Source organism: Alosa alosa, chromosome 2 (assembly GCF_017589495.1).
Source record: "Alosa alosa isolate M-15738 ecotype Scorff River chromosome 2, AALO_Geno_1.1, whole genome shotgun sequence".
Taxonomy (NCBI): Eukaryota; Metazoa; Chordata; class Actinopteri; order Clupeiformes; family Clupeidae; genus Alosa; species Alosa alosa.
The window spans coordinates 30622620-30641181 of record NC_063190.1 but is presented as its reverse complement, the minus strand read 5'-3'; the positions used below and the strand labels follow the sequence as shown (position 1 = coordinate 30641181).

At 38.5% G+C, this 18562-nt stretch overlaps 1 protein-coding gene across 2 annotated transcripts; it reads right to left on the bottom strand.

The window, feature by feature from the left end:
- Positions 1 to 8862: 8862 nt before the first annotated feature.
- Positions 8863 to 18485, bottom strand: zgc:110540 (deoxynucleoside kinase). 2 transcript variants are annotated; one of them, XM_048237347.1, is made up of 8 exons: positions 18108 to 18485; positions 16670 to 16785; positions 16228 to 16421; positions 14234 to 14263; positions 11643 to 11790; positions 11310 to 11425; positions 10909 to 11008; positions 8863 to 9647 (listed from the first exon to the last, which is right to left on the bottom strand). In XM_048237347.1, the coding sequence occupies exons 1-8, from the start codon at positions 18199 to 18201 to the stop codon at positions 9621 to 9623; spliced, it is 825 nt and encodes a 274-aa protein (XP_048093304.1). In that variant the 5' UTR covers positions 18202 to 18485; the 3' UTR covers positions 8863 to 9620. The 2 variants fall into 2 exon arrangements, with proteins under 2 accessions (XP_048093304.1, XP_048093305.1); XM_048237348.1 differs by lacking the exon at positions 14234 to 14263 and having other exon boundaries at positions 18108 to 18469.
- Between the last annotated feature and the right edge of the window lie 77 nt (positions 18486 to 18562).

The window sequence follows — 18562 nt, the reverse complement described above, 5'->3', positions numbered from 1 at the left end:
CCTATGTCGTTCCATATGTGTATGAACCCGCCCTACCGCAACATTTGCGGAGTTCATTGGTTAGGTTGGTTGCTCTTCCATTATCATTGGCTTATATTTGTGATAGTCATGAAAACGCACGCGACGTCAAGGTTGGTTTACAAGAAAGCTTCGAGATTTACCACAGTTGTTTTAAAAACACCATTGGACAGTGACACGCCTATCATTCTCACTCTCATAATACGTTAAGTTATGTTACAGTTGTAGAAGTTAACTTGGGTTAAAGATGATAGCTGTTGCCAGACAATGATACACTGTAACAAAATACATATTCTATGCATTGATCACCATATGGTTTAACCACACATAACTTACTAGGTAGGCCTACCTATTTAAATGTGTGGGTGGAATAGCCCCATATGTGATAAATCAATTCTTATTGCAGATTTCCCTTTAGATGTGATGTGCTTTGGATCGTTGTTTCATGGAAATTGTAACATCACATAGGCTATGTGCACATCCTAAGAATATGGTCCAATGATTTGGGAAATGCCACAAAGTTACAACTCCAAATCTATTCTGATCCCTGAAGTTGTCGCTGCATCATAATGGGCCTGGGTGGCCACAGACCTGTCATAGCGGCCAAACCTACCCCTGTCCACAATAAACATTGGATTGCAAAAGGTTGCCTGTTGAGTCACATATGTGCATCAGCCGACCTTTGAGCAGGTGATGGCAGAATGTTGCACTGTGGGAGACAAGTGGTAAGGCTAGGAAGCATCAGCTACAGTAGTTAGCATCAGCTATTTACAGTAGGTGCCAAGAAGTTGGTTTCAAAAAGCTGGTTTTAATGCACAAGCAGGGGTGGATTACTGAACGGGCCTACCTGGCCCATCCTAGGGGCCCAAGGGCTCTGCAGTCGCTATTATGTTCTCAACCCCTGATATCTGAATAGGGCCCCTCAGTCAAATAGTATGATATGTCATAAAAGGGCCCCTCAACCATATAACTCGGGTTATGTTATTCACCCCTGATATCTGAAAGGGGCCTCAAATAACACCTTACATTATGTGATATGTCATAATAGGGCCCCTCAATCATGTGCCACAAATTATGTTATTCACCTGTGATATCTAAAGGGGCCCATCAGTCAACATAGTTTACGCTATGTGTGATATAATAGGGCCCCTATTTAAACTAGAAAAGCATTTCCTGAAGGAAATACAGTGCATGAAAATGTTAAAATATCATACAGAGTAAAAACAAACTATATTGGTTGCTAGGTAGATGAGGTTTAATATAGTTGGAATGACTGAACAGTTAAATAGGTGGATAGTTTATATGGTTAAATTATTTGCTAGGTGGATGAGGTTTAATATAGTTGGAATGACTGAACAGTTAAATAGGTGGATAGTTTATATGGTTAAATAATTTGCTAGGTAGATGAGGTTTAATATAGTTGGAATGACTTAACAGTTAAATAGGTGGATAGTTTAAATGGTTAAATGATTTGCTAGGTAGATGAGATTTAATATAGTTGGAATGACTGAACTAGGTAGATAAGGTTTAATATAGTTGGAATGACTGAACAGTTAAATAGGTGGATAGTTTAAAAGGTTAAATTATTTGCTAGGTAGATGAGGTTTAATAATTGGAATGACTGAACTAGGTAGATGAGGTTTAATATAGCCTGGCCACCTGGCCTTGGATTCTAATTGCTTAACGGCAGTCTTAATAGAGCCATATTGTATGCTCAAAGCCTGAGACAGAGTATATAGTTTAAAAAATGTAGATAGTGTAATGGATGTTGATAGGCAGATTGTTTAATGGATGTTGATGGATAGTTTAATGGGTGGATGAGTGAATGGTTTGAAGAGGATGAATGGATAGAAAGTTGGATGAAATGTGCCTTATATCCTTGTAGAATGGAGAGACACAGAGAGAGTTGGCCTAGTTCAGCAGAAAGCAGTTGATACAGGTGCAATCAGTTGAACTGATTCTTTGATGGGGCCTAGATGAGCAGCTGGAAGTTGATACAGGTGCAAATCAAGTTAATTAGTCCATTGTGATGTCATCAGCCTAAAGCAAGGGACACAAATATCACCCCAGATGTGGTGAAGAACAGTGCAGATAAGGTGTTTTCAGCCATCACTGAGTTGTCACTTGTCATACTGATTATCCTTATTGCCTTGAAAACTGTGCAAAATCCCATAGTGTCTAAGAATGTCAACCTTAAGGACACTTTTAATTGAATCAAAATTCTTCTTGAAGTCAATGAGAAGTTTCATATCAAGGAGTTTCATATCTTATATTCATATTATACCTTTCCTTCTCCTTCAGGCCTATCAGCTGCACATGCAGCTGTGGCTATATCAAGATGGATACTGGATTATAAAACATACAAACTTAGATGGCCAAGAGAGGATTTCAGAGCTTTGGTTGACTGTTCATGATTAATGACAACTCAGTTTGAGTTTAACTGTTAACAACTTCAGAGATATCACATTCCTAACATCAAGTATACACTACGATTTATGCTACTGCCTTAATACTGTACGTAGTTAATTGGGCCTAAGCGAAATGTAGCTGGATATCTTAAGAACAGCAATGACATGGAGCTTGTATGCCCAGAGATAGTATATACAAATGAATGACAAACCGCTGAAATGTGCTCTATGAGAAGGCTGTAGTACTCAAGTCCGGACTCAAATGTTTTTTATGGTCTTGTCTTGGTCTTGGACTTGTCTTGGTCTTGGTTTTGACTAGTACAGTGGGCTTAAAAGTATATATTTTTTTCTAAAATATAAATCTAAACAAAATCATTGATTAAGTGATCATGTTCAGTAAAATAAGTATTTAATTTGGTCCATCTATAATGGCTGGGCATTGACATTGACATTGACATAATCAATCAAAGCCTCCCAATTTTTTTTTTTTTTTTTTTTTTTATGAAAATGCTATAATAGTATGATCAAATAGTCTAAAAAAAGGTAGTGTTTTTAACATCACAATTCACACTGCAATAAACACATTTATAAAGGATTATATTGCATTCATAATGAATCATAATGAAACACATTCATCAAGGGTTATACTGTATTGGATTCATAACTAGATGTACCGCATAGCGGTACAAAATATGACCGCCGCTCAGTCCTGTACATCCGTTCCGCGAAAATAAATCACACTTCAATTTGTCTCCATATTTTACTCCATCCCCCACTCTTGAAACTTTTGTGTATGCTTGTTTGGCATGCCTGAGTGTGCAAAGCGGCTGCACAGAAAGTAGCCTACTGGTGTTGAAAAGGTGAATAGATTGTAGAATAGCCAAAGAAGATGTAGCATTGTTATAAAACCTTTAAAATCTCTAAACAATCACAAGTAGGGCAGTTCATCACAGTTCATCCATTGCAACTGGATTGATGAAAGGTCACTTACACTTGTAGGCTACATTGTATTTGGGAAAAGCAAAAGGTATCAGCATAATGTTATTTATTTATTTATTTATCAACAAAAACATCTCTGTCAGTTCCATGCCGTTTTCAACAGCTATCAAAAACAAAGGTAATTTTTGGATGGATGGATTTTTTGTGAATGTTTCTTCTTCTACATAAGATTTTAGTCATCTTTAGTTCATGTAATACTTTATTGTCAATGCACAAATTAAGTAACAGTAGTCTGAAACGTTATTGTTAATGCACAAATTAAGTAACAGTAGTTTAAAACGAAATGCTGTTTTACATCTAACCAGTGGTGCAAATAACTGACATGTCCAAATGGGCCTTGATGAAATGCGTCGCTAGACTGTTCATACACATTTTAGCGGGCCAAAGTTGAAGAGCTGTTGTCCGTTATTGTTCGTGCAAATATGGGCTGATTCATGTTCCCTTGCATTGTGTAACTGAGGTCCATGGCTAGTCTGGCTTTCACCAGACCAAGCTCAATCTTTTAAGAAATCAAAAAATAAATAGCGGGCAGATCAGATCAGGCTGGGTTCACCCAGCCTAGTCCATATGGCACCCGATATTGTTTAATTTTCCGATTGAGATATCCACGCTCTGGCTATTCTAAATGCAAAAATGCATCAGGGAGTTATGACAAAACTGTAACTAACAAACTAGATCCTAATAGAAAGCTGTTAGCTTCCCTAAGCTACAGGTAGGCTTATAAGGTAGGCCTATTTACAACATAAATTGTCAATAGGCTATGCTGGCGACACAAATAAAATCTCCTTTGGAAACCAATGGCTTACGCCTTACAGTATCAAGCGGACTTAAACTGCCATATCGTGGCGAAAAGTTGTAATAAAATTCACGCAGCTCCATGAGTCAAGGAACGCGCGAATGAAGTAGCCACTTCTAAATGGGACCCACTACACAGTAGCTTAAGGTGTGTTGTTAAAGCAGCCATAATGAAATGAAGGTGTCATTGGATACTTCACACACACGTGCTTTTTAATTTCACAGACTACAACTACCAAGCTGGAATCAAAGCACATCGATTCCCCTCTCTCACACCCCTGCACGCACCAAAACAAAATAAACAGACGTCTCAGTCTCACGCATGTATAGGCAAAACTGTTTCAGACTGGTGTAACGTTGGTAAATCTTCCATTGCACAGATTGATTTTTGTAGCACGTGCAACAAATGACAGTCGAAAGATACAATTACAGTGCTGCTATCAATTTGCTTGGTATAACCGCATTTATTTTCTACAAATGCAATCAATCAAATTGGCCTCCATCACTCAACCAACGCTAACAGTAACATAGGTCCTTATTGATATTATAAGATTAACGTACCTGCAGTAAAAACCAAGCATGTCCGATAAACATCCTCAGATTTATTTCGGCTTCAAGAAGAAATGGAAATTACATTTCATGTGAACATCATCCTATCCTTATTAGACGTTCTCTGCGGTAAACCACACTCCTTGTATGAAGCGTCCATTGTTTTTCCAACCCACTTTTAACTTCCAACAAAATTATGCAAGTACACCTCGCTGCAGCGACGCGCCATCTAGTGGACAAACGACTACTTATCACCAATACTGGAAATGCAGCCATGATGATGATGATGAGTATTTATTTTGGCTTTCTTTTAATCCTACTGAATTTGTAATTATGTATCGGCTGTTCTAATACCGATAGTATGTGGGTGCCTGTGTGTGTGTGCATGTGTATATGTGTGCACCGCCATCTACAGGCCAATGAGTGTACAGTCACTAAATGTACACATAACCTAATTTTTTAGACCCCCATGGATGAAATTCTCTGAAACTTGGCATACCCCAGAGAATGCCAGGTCAATCATACACATAAAATGTGGTGCAGTTCTGAACATCTTAACTGAAGATAGGGGCGATTAAAGCAGAATAATATTGCATTTTCATTTTTTACGGGGGGGGGGTTGCAAATCACAAATTAGTGATTATGGGCCAGATTGATGTGGGCCCTTGAGACCAACATACCATAAAAGATTCTTCATCCTCAGTGCCACGGTTCAGGGGCGGGGGGATGAGGGGGTGGTGGATGTGGCCCCCGGGGACGAAACGAAATATTTCCGTAAAAGTCTAGTGGGGCTACATACCCACCAAATTTCATGTGCCCCGGTGATTCGGTGTCCCGGGTATCGTTGACCAAAAATTCAGGAAGTAGATGACAAAAAAAAAAAAAAAAACTTTGACTCCCTATATGACCGCTTCGCTAGCTTCGCTAGCAGCGGTCATAATGAGTCATGATGAAACACATTTATAAAGGGTTATATTGCATTCATAATGAGTCATGATGGAACACATTTATAAAGGGTTATATTGCATTCATAATGAATCATAATTGTTATAAGACAAAGTTACGATGTTATAGCAGGAGCGTAAATAAAGCTTCTTTCAACTCTTGATAATGTCACTGATGACATTATCATGGCCTTAAATTAAATGGTGTTTATTCACCCGATACTCATGGTGCGTTCACGCCATATGGCAGAGGTTCCCAACTTAAGATTATTGTACTAAGGCCCAGTTTAATTTCTAAAAATCTTCTGCAGCTCACCCAAACATTTATCCACAACTCTGAGATGAGACTAAGATAAAGTATTTCCTTATCATTTATTTAATGGCATTTGAACTTGACGGCCCACACTTGGAAAAACACTAAATATTAGGGACCGCCGCCTTGATTATGTTGCTTTTCCCACTGTGAGTGTTTATGTGCTTTGCCGTGGGATGTGTGAAAAACATGGACGCCACAGCAAAGGTTAAAACATATGCTCATTATTGTAAATATTTATAATATAAATATAAATATAACTGTATTTGCTTAAAAATATGGTGTAAGACATTGGTTCCGATTTTATTTGGGTCGCCAGCAGTCACAATTTATGTTGTGTAGGCTAATAGCTTATAGCTACCATTCAGCCAGGGAAGCACCTTTCTTTTAGGATCTAGTTCGTTATACCACAGTGGTGCCATGTTTTTTGTCATAACTCAATCTGTGCATTTTTGCATGTAGTATAGTTGCACAAACAATACCAGATACCAGCTCTTCAGCTTGGCAGAATAAAAACTAAAATGTGTCATTTGAAAGACCGCGCTATCAACAACGAAACAAACATCCATAGACCGGACATTAGCTATTGATAGTTTCGATTGTAGATGCACTCTTTAGCAGCCTCCTCACATTCTTCCTTAGTTCTGATTTAAAATGCACAACAGTGCATCAGACTAGGGTAGGCCTACCTATTAAATGGACATTTTAAACGCTGTTTTCCTGACGTTTTCGGTCTCACGAACTCCACTACAGTAGCCTAAAGGCGCATTATCGTTGATCTTCCTGTATTCTTCACCTATTGCGCAAAAGCCTCTTGTTCTGATATGTATTAATTTCACAGTCTTACAACATAGCCTATCACAACACCAATACAGCCTTAGCACAAACAATCACAATTTAAAAAATGCGGAATATAGAGAAACCAAATAGAGAAACCTCCACAATTAGGCTACAATAAACGACGAGTTATTTGCATAGGCTATGTTTATATCAGAATTGACGTCCACGGTGTTATGAATCCAAATGTCTGCAACACAATGTAGACTAACATCTCTCTTTAGAAATTCAGGAACAACTTATTATGCTGAGAGTACTTGTAGCATGCGAGGATATCCCCAAACTCTCGGATGCGCATTAAAACTGATCTTTTCTGATCTTTACTTATCCATTGTAGAATGGTTTGAAGGGGCAACATAGAAAAGTTTGAGAAGCCAGGGCCTAAAACATCAACAATTTGGGCAGTAGGCTATTTGGTGGTTGCATGTTAGATCTGGAGTGAATTGGGACGCGTTTAGGGTTGCCACCTGTCCAGGATTTTCATGGTCTGTCCAGGAAAATAAAAATCCTGGACACTGAATGTCACGGATTTTTGTACATGATGCGCAAAATGTGTATTTCAGTTAAATTGAAGCGTGCCTACGTCCATAAACGTATGCACAGCCTTATTGGCTCTACAAAAATGACGTAGCCTAACATGGGTGGTGGTGGTGGGGGCACGCACCGTGGAGGTTCATTAGAAATGGTAAGGTGGAGACGGAGAGTGTGTGGGACAAGGAGAGACAGAGAAAGGAAAGTTTATTCTACATAAGCAAAAAAGCAGAACCTAATTATGTATTCCCCCTTTTTTCTCAATACTGCAGGTGTCCACAACTAAAAACTGTTGAAAATATAACAAAATAATAAAGCAATTAACTAAACAAATAACTAGAAATTGTCATTCTCACTCATTTTAGCTATACAATTGTCGCTTAGAATGACGTTTTTTATCTTGGGTTAGATGTGCGAAAGGCGCCGTTGCTTACAAACAAAAAGGTCGATTGGATGGTCAAAATGTCCAGGATTTTTGTCAGACACAAGTGGCAACCCTAGTCGCGATGGTCTGTCGTTTTTAAAAAGTGGGTCCTCAGAAAAAAAGTTTGGGAAACACTGGTGTAAGATGCTGTGAAAGGATATGCCACTTCCAAGTGACAAAAACAGCAAGTTCCTAAATTCACATTAAAATTGTTGGACATGATCAGTCCACGTGGACTACGTGACAAGGCCACAACTGGGCAACTGTTAACAAACTCTTCCCCTAGTTTTTCCCACGAGATGACCTACACGATGACGTTTTCAAAGGGAACATTTTTTCTCCCATGTGCATGAACGGACCATCTTTATGTGGTCATTTGTGACTCCATACAAGCTCTGAGAGTTGTGTAGTAATATAGATAAATACTTAGACTTGTCAGATGCTATAATGTAGTATGAACCTAAGGAACATTTCTAAACGTATTTAAAATGCTTTGGAGCCCACTCCAGCCATTAGTAAATAATCTTATTGTAAAATAGTATGTGAATACCTCTCTCCAGTAAACTCCTTTCACAATGGCTTTAAAAATATTGCCATATATAGCTGTTGATCAATTCCAGACAAGTTAGGGGAACATTTGACCCTTCATCCATGAACACTTCACCTCAATGAAGGAAGACTTCCTTGCATAACCCCTTCTTGCAGTGGTCCTACAACAAAGCACTGGACTAGATCGACCTGCTTCCTGGTCCACCTGGTCTTACTCTTCTAATGGAAAATGGTCATTTGTTGTTATTGTTAAAAATAAATGTGTATCACTAATTATCACTGTGTAAGAGGGTCACTCACAATACTGTGACATGTTTACTTTTGAACAAGGACAGTGACCTAAAATGTTAAGATCGATTCCACTTTGACTAATACTAGTGTGGTGGAAATTAAATAACAGCTGTGAAAACTGTGTTCAGCATGTGGCTGCATGGTGATGGGCAGCAAGTGGCAGAAGGTAGCCCAGTGCTCTGCTGAAAAAGAAGACTTTAACTATATGGTAGATTCACACTTTAATTTATTGAACTGACACAAATATTTACACACAAATCCATATCAAAATCTCAATAGCCGCTACAGCACTCAGCTTCCAACTCCAGTGGAAACTAAGGCATTAAATTAGATTCTAAATCATCCACTGAACCTGATGTGCTGGAATGTATGATATGTAGCAGTTCATTTTCCTGGACATGAAAAGATAAGTCAACAAGTGACCCACTAGCTGGACATCATAAGGTTGAATAAGTAGAATCAGAGGCCCAACCACATAATGCCAGAAATGCAGTATACTGCCCCCCCCCTTGGTGACACCCAATTTCACACAATTATGGACACTAAAATTGACTGGCTCTCAGAGTTCAAAGACCTGAAACGTTCAACAATGTTTATATAAATAACTCTACAAACATTGGAGGCAGAACCACACAATCCTGCTGACCTATTCTCACATATTTGTCAATTACAATATAAAAAGCACACAGTTAAATGTATTGGACATGCATTTCTATTGATTAGTAACCCTATAAACAATATTTAAAATTCTTCTTTTAAAAAAGTCTTTCCCTTTCCCACATGACCTAGTTATGACATCTGATGCCGAGGTTCACTCAGCAATTACTTGTGTGAATGGACATAATGTTAACTGGCTTTTTCATATTTGTTGTAAATAGCATTTATGGGGGTGCAGATTATGTACAGCTGGCAGCAAGTACCAGTCAGTTCAGAATTATGTCTCTTAAATGTTCCAGACATTTTCATACCGTAGACAAAAACTCTTTGACCTGCAGAAAGACAGAAACAGCTGGTTAGCTACTAAAACCCATATCATACCATAGCAACTAATGACCATATTTATACCATAATCATACAATGAAACAGCCTGCTTTTTAAACATGCCCACCATCACCTTAAAAATGGTCAAGTTAAGAAATAATGTCAGTAGCATTGGAGGAAAATGTATATTCAGTTGCCTCCAGGTCCACATTGCTGTAAAATACCCAAATGTGTGCCTAACAATGTGGTTAATGATGCAACAAATACGGTGTTCTTTACTAACTTGTCCATGGCAGCAACATAAAACAAATTGCTTTATCTTCATGTATTAATATATAGGCAGTGTTTCCCATACATTGACTAATCTGTGGCGGGGCGCCACAAAATAAAAATCGGCCGCCACAGATGAATATTCTATGTTTAATTTAATTTAATTTAAATATAAGGTAAAATCCTTGCATTGCCATTGAGCTGTGCTTTTTACGCACGCAGCCCTTCCTTGCCCCGCCCCGCTCTCTCTCGTAGCCCGCTGCCCCTCCTCTGCATGTGCATTTAACAAAATATTCACGATTGTTGAAGGATTGTTGTTGCCACATAGAAGCATTGCATAGAAGGCGTCTGGCTAAATTGCTATTAAATCCGGCTTAGCATCGCGTGACCATGCTGCGCCAAATTTGTTCAAAACTGCTGCATTGAAGTGAACTCTGCTAAGGTCTTTTCACAACATAGTAGGCTACATTGAAGAGACTAAACTAAGTTAAGTTATGAAATCAAGCAGTATCTCAAAGCTAACGTTAGAATACTGTTTGGATGTCGAATTTAGAATGCTTAGCCTACTTGCTGCTTGTCAATTTCGTTGAAGGGCTCATTTTATTGACTCCGACACTGAATGTTTGCAAAATCCCGATGTAAATGGAAAAGTGTTTTCCCCCTTTGTCAAAGTCAGCTACCGCCACAAATTGAATCCAATTCTGTGGGAAACACTGTATAGGAATTAGCAAGTCACATGTAAAAAGGGACAGCTGTCCTGTAATACAAGGCTTCGGACCCATGTAATGTTTTGTTATATGCATTTCGCTTTGTTGACCAATGTCCTATTGGGAAACAGTGCAGTGGTATTGCTTCATTTTTTAGCAATCACACTTGGCTACAGATCCAGCATGATTTTAAACTCTTTGTAATAAATGAATTAATACACACATAAACAAACATCATTCTGATGTTGGACTAAGCAAGGTTACCAACATGTAAGAAGACTCTCATACATACCTTATCTATAACTGCCTCCTGTTTAATTCGGTCATTTTTGAAGTCTTCATTTACATCCAACACCAAAATTGGGATGTCCTTGAGGTATTCAAAATCCATTCTGAGGAGAGAGTGAGGCACAACTTTGTGAATACAACCAAAGACAAAAAACGAAAATAACAGTAAAATATTCACCATCTGCTTCACATCCTCTTAAAGCATATTAAGACATCTTAACAGTTTTCAAGAAATGTTCCTAGACAGCTTTATCTTTAGATTCATTTTGATGCCATGTGGTCATATTTGCATCATTATTGATTTATATACCCACCACACAGTCAACTAATCAAATAATTTGGTGCCAAAAAACTACTTGTTCTTTCATTACTAGTCACAGTTCAGCATTACACTTGACCACATACTGTGTAGTTCGGTGGTGGAGCCAGCCCTCATGCTTGTAATGAAGTTTCTCCAAATACTCCAGCGGAATTCCCTGTTCCTCCTCACGCCCTCGTGTGTGTAATCGCTGCATACATTTCTACAATATAAATGGGTCATTCATTAGTAACACGTTCTACATGGCCTGGGTACAGGATATTATAAAGTACAATAACAGAGAGAGAGGGAATTTCGGTGTCATGTCATTGTTTCTAAAGAGCATGCAGTCATAGACAACTTACAAATAGCATCTTGAATGCTGGAATTTAAAAAAGGTTTCATCAACACAAACATTTAATTTTGGGTTGTTTACTAACCTCTGGGTCTGCCCGCAGGTAAATCATGGCATCCAACTCAATTTCAGCCTCAAACTGTGAAAGCAGCCAACTGTGCCAGTCTTGATAGATGGCATATTCAGTCTCGTTTAAGTCCCCAGACTCAAATAGATTGGAAGCAAACACATACCTGTAATAACAACAAAATAAAGCCAGCGGTTAAAGGTTGTATCAGCGATAGCGGAGATACGTCACTTCTGTTGATGTTCAAACAAAACAGAGCTAGCTCGCTACTCCTTCCCCCTCCCGTGCAATTAAAACTTTCCTAAAAGCATCTCGTCGGTTATTGGTTGAAACACTTTATTTTGCCTTTGAGGGGTTGCCAACTCTTGTTGGTAGCAATTGTTTTTGTGTACAGATCTCAGAACCTAGGCTGCCTACAGAGACAGGTTTTTTTGACGGCCTGCTTATGGGGCAGGCAGATAGCGGATAGTTAGGAAAGATGAATGATCATTTATGTTTGGGTCTTTTTTGGGCCTGAAATCGCTGATACAACCCTTAAATCCTTAGGCAATAATAATTGAGTAAAGGCAAATAAATGAGACACCAAGGAAACACTCACAATGGCAGTGTATGCTGCACTGATGTTGTTCAATGACTCTAGACATACAACAATGACACCATAATGTTTACTTTGCCAGTCCAAATCAGTGTTGTAGTACTCGAGTCTGAGACTCGAACTCGTGCATTCGCACTCGCGATGACTCGTCGAGGACTCGACTTTTTTTTGTAATATATCATAAGGCTATAATTGTAGTATATCATTAGGCTATAATTTGCTATATGATTTTAATATCTAAATTATTTGTAATACTTAATTTGAGTTCAAGTTAGGCTACTGCTTCGTGTCATACACCGCAAGTCACATCATGTTCACATGCAAAGCAAACTAACGTTAACTTTAACACCAAAATGCCTGGAGACATGGCCGCCGCTATTTCAATGTAGTATTGCCAGGCAATATTAGTTCTCATACATGACATAACATTACCTAAGATTAGACTAGGCTAAACATCACACACTGGATAGCTGATCATCGTGACTTGGTGAACAGTGTTTTTCCTGACTGACGCGAGAAGCGAGGTTCCAGTCATTCATTTTCATTTGGGGCGTGCCCTGCCGTGCTTCTGTCTGTTAATTTGCAGCAGGCTAATTAAAAGAAAAATAAACTAAAAGTTTTCCCGATCAAGATATAGCATAGGCCTACTTCTTAATTTTGGTGTCATAAAATATAGAAGCATAACATTAAATTGCCTAGTAGAGTGTCCATGTAGAGTGTCAATTTAGGCCTACGTGTCTGTGCAAGTGAAACTGACAAACTGAACCTCTCGTGGGTAGGCCAGAAAAAACTATATTTAAAACCACGAATGAAGTGGATTACTGTTACTGTTCAAACGAGCGATTTGATAGCTAATCCACTGCACGAAAAAAAAGGAAATAGCAACTTGTTCTATTTCTAACAGGTGAATATCGTAGCAAACAGTAGCCTATGGCGATGGCAGCTTAAAAAAACATTTATTTCACTCATCTCGCTGAAATGAACGTAGAATGTGGCCTGTTGCACAAAGAAATTAATTAGGCAGATGATCTGCATCTCCATTAACCGAAAGCTAGTTTTCATCTCTATTGTTGACGTGAAGTATGTCTCCATAGTGTCAGTGAAGTGATAACATTATGCAGTTGCAGGTAGCCAGTGTTCACGTCACGGGAGTCAGAAAGAAGCTACCAAGACGGACCCTGCTCTTTTTCGGTCCCTCCCAAACTGCGCTAAAATTGTGTAGGCTATTTAACAGCCATAATTTTTTTTTAAAATGCCCTGGCATAAAAAAAAAAGGGGTTTGGTTCCTGTTGGTTGTCAGTTGAGGCCATGGGTCAGTAGGGATTCTTTTTAATTTTTTGAGGTTTTTTGAGACTGTTGCGACCTAAAATGCCTGGATGGAAGTTGCGGTGTTTTTTACCGGTTTCTTGTGGAGAAATTGTAGGAGGAAGTGAAAATTGCAAAAATAGTTGCGATTTTTTTTTTTTTTTTTAATGTAAATGTAGGGCAATTAAGGTTAGTAAGACCAAAATCACACTGATCATCTTGATGCTTATTAAAAAAGGATAATCAAAAGGTAAACAGTAGGGATTACAGAAAATCAAAGTAGGCCTACTTTATTTGTGAAAATGCTTTGACTGAGGTAATTCACAAAGCAGTATAACCTTTCGTAGAACTGTCCAAAAAAAGACAGTCACCTAAAGAGATGGCATCATGTCATATGTTTCAATACATTCATATATTTTGTAATTCATATTAAGTTCATATCTTTTTAATAATTCATAGTCTGTGGCCTGCATAATTACTAATAGCAAGTAAGTATCTAGTAATTTCATATTGATTTAAACTATTTGACTACACTTCTGTTTAATGTCATTACATTGGTGGTGTACGTCTAATTTTTTTCTGACCATATTCTAGACATTGTCAATGGTGTATAATAATGTTTATTATTAACTTGTTAGCCCTCAGAAAACACTTGCCCATTGTTGGATACTTTTCATTGGGAAAGTGCTGTGTTGGAAGGTGCACTCACATTTTTAGTTCTCTGTGGATACTGCATAGCCTACATACAAGGATACAAGGAAGTTTATTGTCACATGCATATAGTTACTGGAAGTAAGAAATTCAGTGAAATTATGTCTGGTGTCAGCCTACTTGTTTCTTTTTTCCATACTTATCCAGACCTGGAAATTACTAAAATCAAATTCCATACTTTTCCAGGTTTTCTATACTGCGTAGGAACCCTGTATCCAGGTAAACGTTTGCCAATGGGTTGCATAGCCTACTCAAATGTCAGTAAACCAAGTAGGTTTACTTACTTTCATAGCCTAGGTAGGTTAGCAACACCAGGTTGAGACATGCAAGTAAGCAGATTATTAACGTTAGCCTTCTATTTATTGTCATCAAAACGGCAGAGGAACGAACACGTTAGGGCATTCTTTGGCGTCATATGCAGAAGGTGCAGAAGTAAGTGTGCCATCTGGCTCAATATTCTGCGCGAGGGACTGTTGTGGTAGGTGAAATTTCACGGTGAAACTACGATGATTGGTCAAATTTGCAAAAAAGTTGCGGTGTTTGGACAAAATTGCGAGTGCCTTGGTAAGTGACGAAAACAATCATCTTCGTGAACAGCTGTGCATAGGCTACTTTGTAAGAGAGAATACGCTCATCCCTATACATAACGCAAGGGGTAAATAATGTAATTATAGTTCGCCTTTTATTTGTAGATTTATTTAATGTAGCCTAGACGATTTAGTGATATTTCTTCCCCAAGCTCATAAAATAAATTTGGGTTGCACATAAATTGACAGGGTCGGTCGGAAACCGGAACCCAAGAAAAAAATGTTATGCCCCTTTTATGATCCACACTACCTCTTACAAAATAGGCTTACTCCAACGTCCATCTAGCTCTTGTGAAGTATGAACTTCTACAACACCGCCTATACAATTGTCAGCAGTCAGTAACAGCATAATGTGACTTAATGTCCTGTATGATTGGGATGTGGATTGCTCATTTATTATGAGTAGGCCTATAGGCTATGGTATGGCTATGGTATTCTCTCCGATATAATAAATACAACACATTGGGTTTGGCAAGAAATTTGGCAATACTACTTTCACACAAGTGATGGCACCCCTGCTTGGAGACAGAAGATTGTCCGTTTTGCTTTTAAGGATTTCATCTGCAATGGGAAAAAACTTTAGTGCTGGACTTGGACTCGACTTGATCAATAGGGACTCGACTCGGACTCGACGTGGATCAATAGTGACTCGACTCGGACTTGACTCGGGTGAGTAGTGGACTCGACTCGGAATTTTTTTTTAATGACTTGGACTTGACTCGGACTTGAACACTGGGGACTCGAACTCGAGGCATAGTGACTTGACTACAACACTGGTCCAAACAACAGCATTAAGGCATGTCTGTTTTACACAGACTGCAATAATACTCAAACTGTTCAATGTAGCTAAGGAATTACATCAGCATCATTAATCTAGGCACATTTTGACGAGCATTTTTAACCCGTTTGGCAGTCCACCACTATTAGGTACTCAAGGTCATGGGGGTCACGCATGTCCTAATACTCTACCTCAATATCTCATCTGTATCATGTTAATGTTCAGTCCTGTAGCACCTGACCTAAGTGACCATTAAAGCCCCTGAAGCTACTTTTTTTGGACATGCTCTAGTCTACAGGGACGAAAAAATAGACAAGGTAGATGTAACACTTAAGCTGTAAACAGGATGGCATATAATTGCCACAAATAGAAAAATTGGGTTTGCATCCCATGTCCTTCCAGAAGGGTCAAAGTTGAAACCAAAATTACCATTCTCACTGTGAGTGGAAATCACAGAGACCATCGTGTCGAATTCAATATTTTTTGTGTTGAATTGATATGGAAAAACTCACACTGCAACTTGACCACTCCAAGTCACCTCGACATCTCTGTATTTCTAAGTCTATTTAATGACAAAAAACACTTAGAACACTGTGTCCCACTGTACCAAAAGTCAAGGCTACACACCGATCACTGTAGACGGAGCGCTCGTAGAACTGGACAGGGTGGTCGGCTTGTCGCAGCTTGGCTGAGGGAGGCTGGAGCTGAGAGCGCACTCGGCTGAGACAAGCGTAGGTCTGGAAGGTGTACGACCAACGGCTGGGTTTGTCATAGAGCATCTGCAGCAGATTGCCACCACTTTTCTGTGAAGTGCTGAGCTCCTGAATGCGGTAAAGAATAAGAGAGAATGGGAGTTAGACTGGTTACTATAGACCCTTTCAACAAGGTAAACAAAAACAATGCTTGAACATTCTATTTGGGCCCCAATCTACTTCCTCTGCATTAAGATAACATATGGAATGTTAAAAAGGAAGTCTTGTGGGGCCAACTATGATGCTGATAATGGAACTCTTGAAAGGGTCTATATCTGTAAAGGGATTCCCTGTTCTCACATATCCAGGGTCATTACCTCGTACTCGTTCTCTGTTGTCTGCACGTTGCACCATTTAGCAATAGGCTCTGGAATGACCTCCCATTCATCTGAAGCCCTCTCCAGCAGCCGCACAAACGTGGACTTACCAGCCGCTGTGGGCAAATGGGAAAATATTACTTCAGTTGATTTCATGTTATATGTAATTAGCATTCACAATATACATCATGATGCTTGCATCAGTTAACTGTTTGTCTATGTATACGTGAACATTTGATTTCAGTTCAATTCAAACTTTATGTACATTTATGCATTTTTGTTGACATACCAGGTACAAATGTTTTCACAGAAGTAATTTTGGATACCTTTCTATCATTCCATGATTTGAAAAATACAATAAGTTGTCAGGGGGAAGAAACACACTTTTGCTTTATTTTGAGGGGATAAAATGTTACATAAATCAGGCTATGAATTATATGAACATACTCCTCTGTTAAAACCATCAAAATATAGGTAGGTGGGAAGGCTGCTGTATCTAAACGAAACTGAAGTGGAGATTCCTCCTTCAGAATGAGACGACAAAATGCCCTTTAAAGATGTAAACACTGACACTCAAATGAGACTAACTAAAAAAACATATGCAGATTATTGATAGACAGCTTAAATATTACAAATGTACTTATTTGTTTGTTGTATCCGTTTATGGAGTAGCATGCTATGATTCATTGTCAATAAAACCATGGACCTTTGCGCAGGGACAGTACACTGTGTTCCAACTAAACACTTACGACCTCGCGCTTTTGTCTTCGCTACTATTGTTACAATAACATTGAAGTCAACAAGTTGTTAAACGTGTTTTTTAAGCCTTAAAGATCACATTCATCTAAGCTCATTGTATGTTGTAAATTGCTCCATATGTCTCTCTGTTTAATGTCCTATTAGACATTCTCTGGTGTTGTGTCCAAAGATCTTTTGGCGCCAATCTGGACTTTGCTGATTCTTCTCTAACGTCAGTAAAGTTAAACTCATTACACAACAGCTGTCGATCACACTAGTGATTTTTACTTGATTTTATTACTCTCTCAACATCCAAAAACAAGAGTAGCTAAACGGGACAGGAGACAAATGTAGTAAGTAGACGAAGGTTAGGTAGCTAACGTTAGCACCATTTCGGATTTGTCTGTAGGTAACGTTACGTTAGGCGCGTGGACTTAAGTAACCTACGTTAACCTCAACTATCTAAATCTGGGGACTCCAAATATTTGTCCCATCATATTGTTGCCATGATCATGTAATGTCAAAACCATGCAGAGTTTATGTTGCATCAAATTAGAACCAGTTAATGTATCGGTAAGTGTCATTTGACTTGAGACATAAGTTACGGGTAGAAGCTAGCTTAGGTAACGTTAAGTTAATGTTAACATTGCATTAAATCAGACAACTGCAAGACAATTTGGAGTTCAAACAGAAAACTCACCGATGTTTCCTTCGATCGATATTTTTTTGGTCCTTTTCTCAAAACTGTTGTTAAAAGCTGGACTGGAGCACATTCTCTTGGGAGGTGTAGCCATGGCAAATATTTGACAAACGTTACAGAACGTTACCACTTAAAAGTAAAATAAAATGTTATGCAAAAACATAAGACGTTTATGCGTCTTCCTCCAAGACAAAAATATACTTTGCTTTGAATAACTTGTCAACAACTGAAGAAATACTACTGTGTTGGCGCCTCACTAACCTGGAGCTACAAAATCCGCCTGAATCGAATTCCGCGGTAAATTCAAGGAAGATGACGTCAAACAGTATCCGGAAAGAATGTAGCCAATCAGAAATTAGTCTATTTTTCAATAATTTTAATAATATTATAATAAATAATATTATTTAATAATAAACGTAAGCACAACTAGTGACTGAAAATCTATCTGTATTAAA

What these genes read in the sequence shown, in the direction of transcription:
- zgc:110540 (XM_048237347.1), bottom strand. Translation starts at nt 18,201, where the DNA reads ATGGCTACACCTCCCAAGAGAATGTGCTCCAGTCCAGCTTTTAACAAC. An exon ending in ATCCACAGAGAACTAAAAAT is followed by an intron (nt 11,791 to 14,233) that starts GTGAGTGCACCT and finishes TTGTTATTACAG; the next exon opens with GTATGTGTTTGCTTCCAATC. An exon ending in AGGAGGCAGTTATAGATAAG is followed by an intron (nt 9,648 to 10,908) that starts GTATGTATGAGA and finishes GTCTTTCTGCAG; the next exon opens with GTCAAAGAGTTTTTGTCTAC.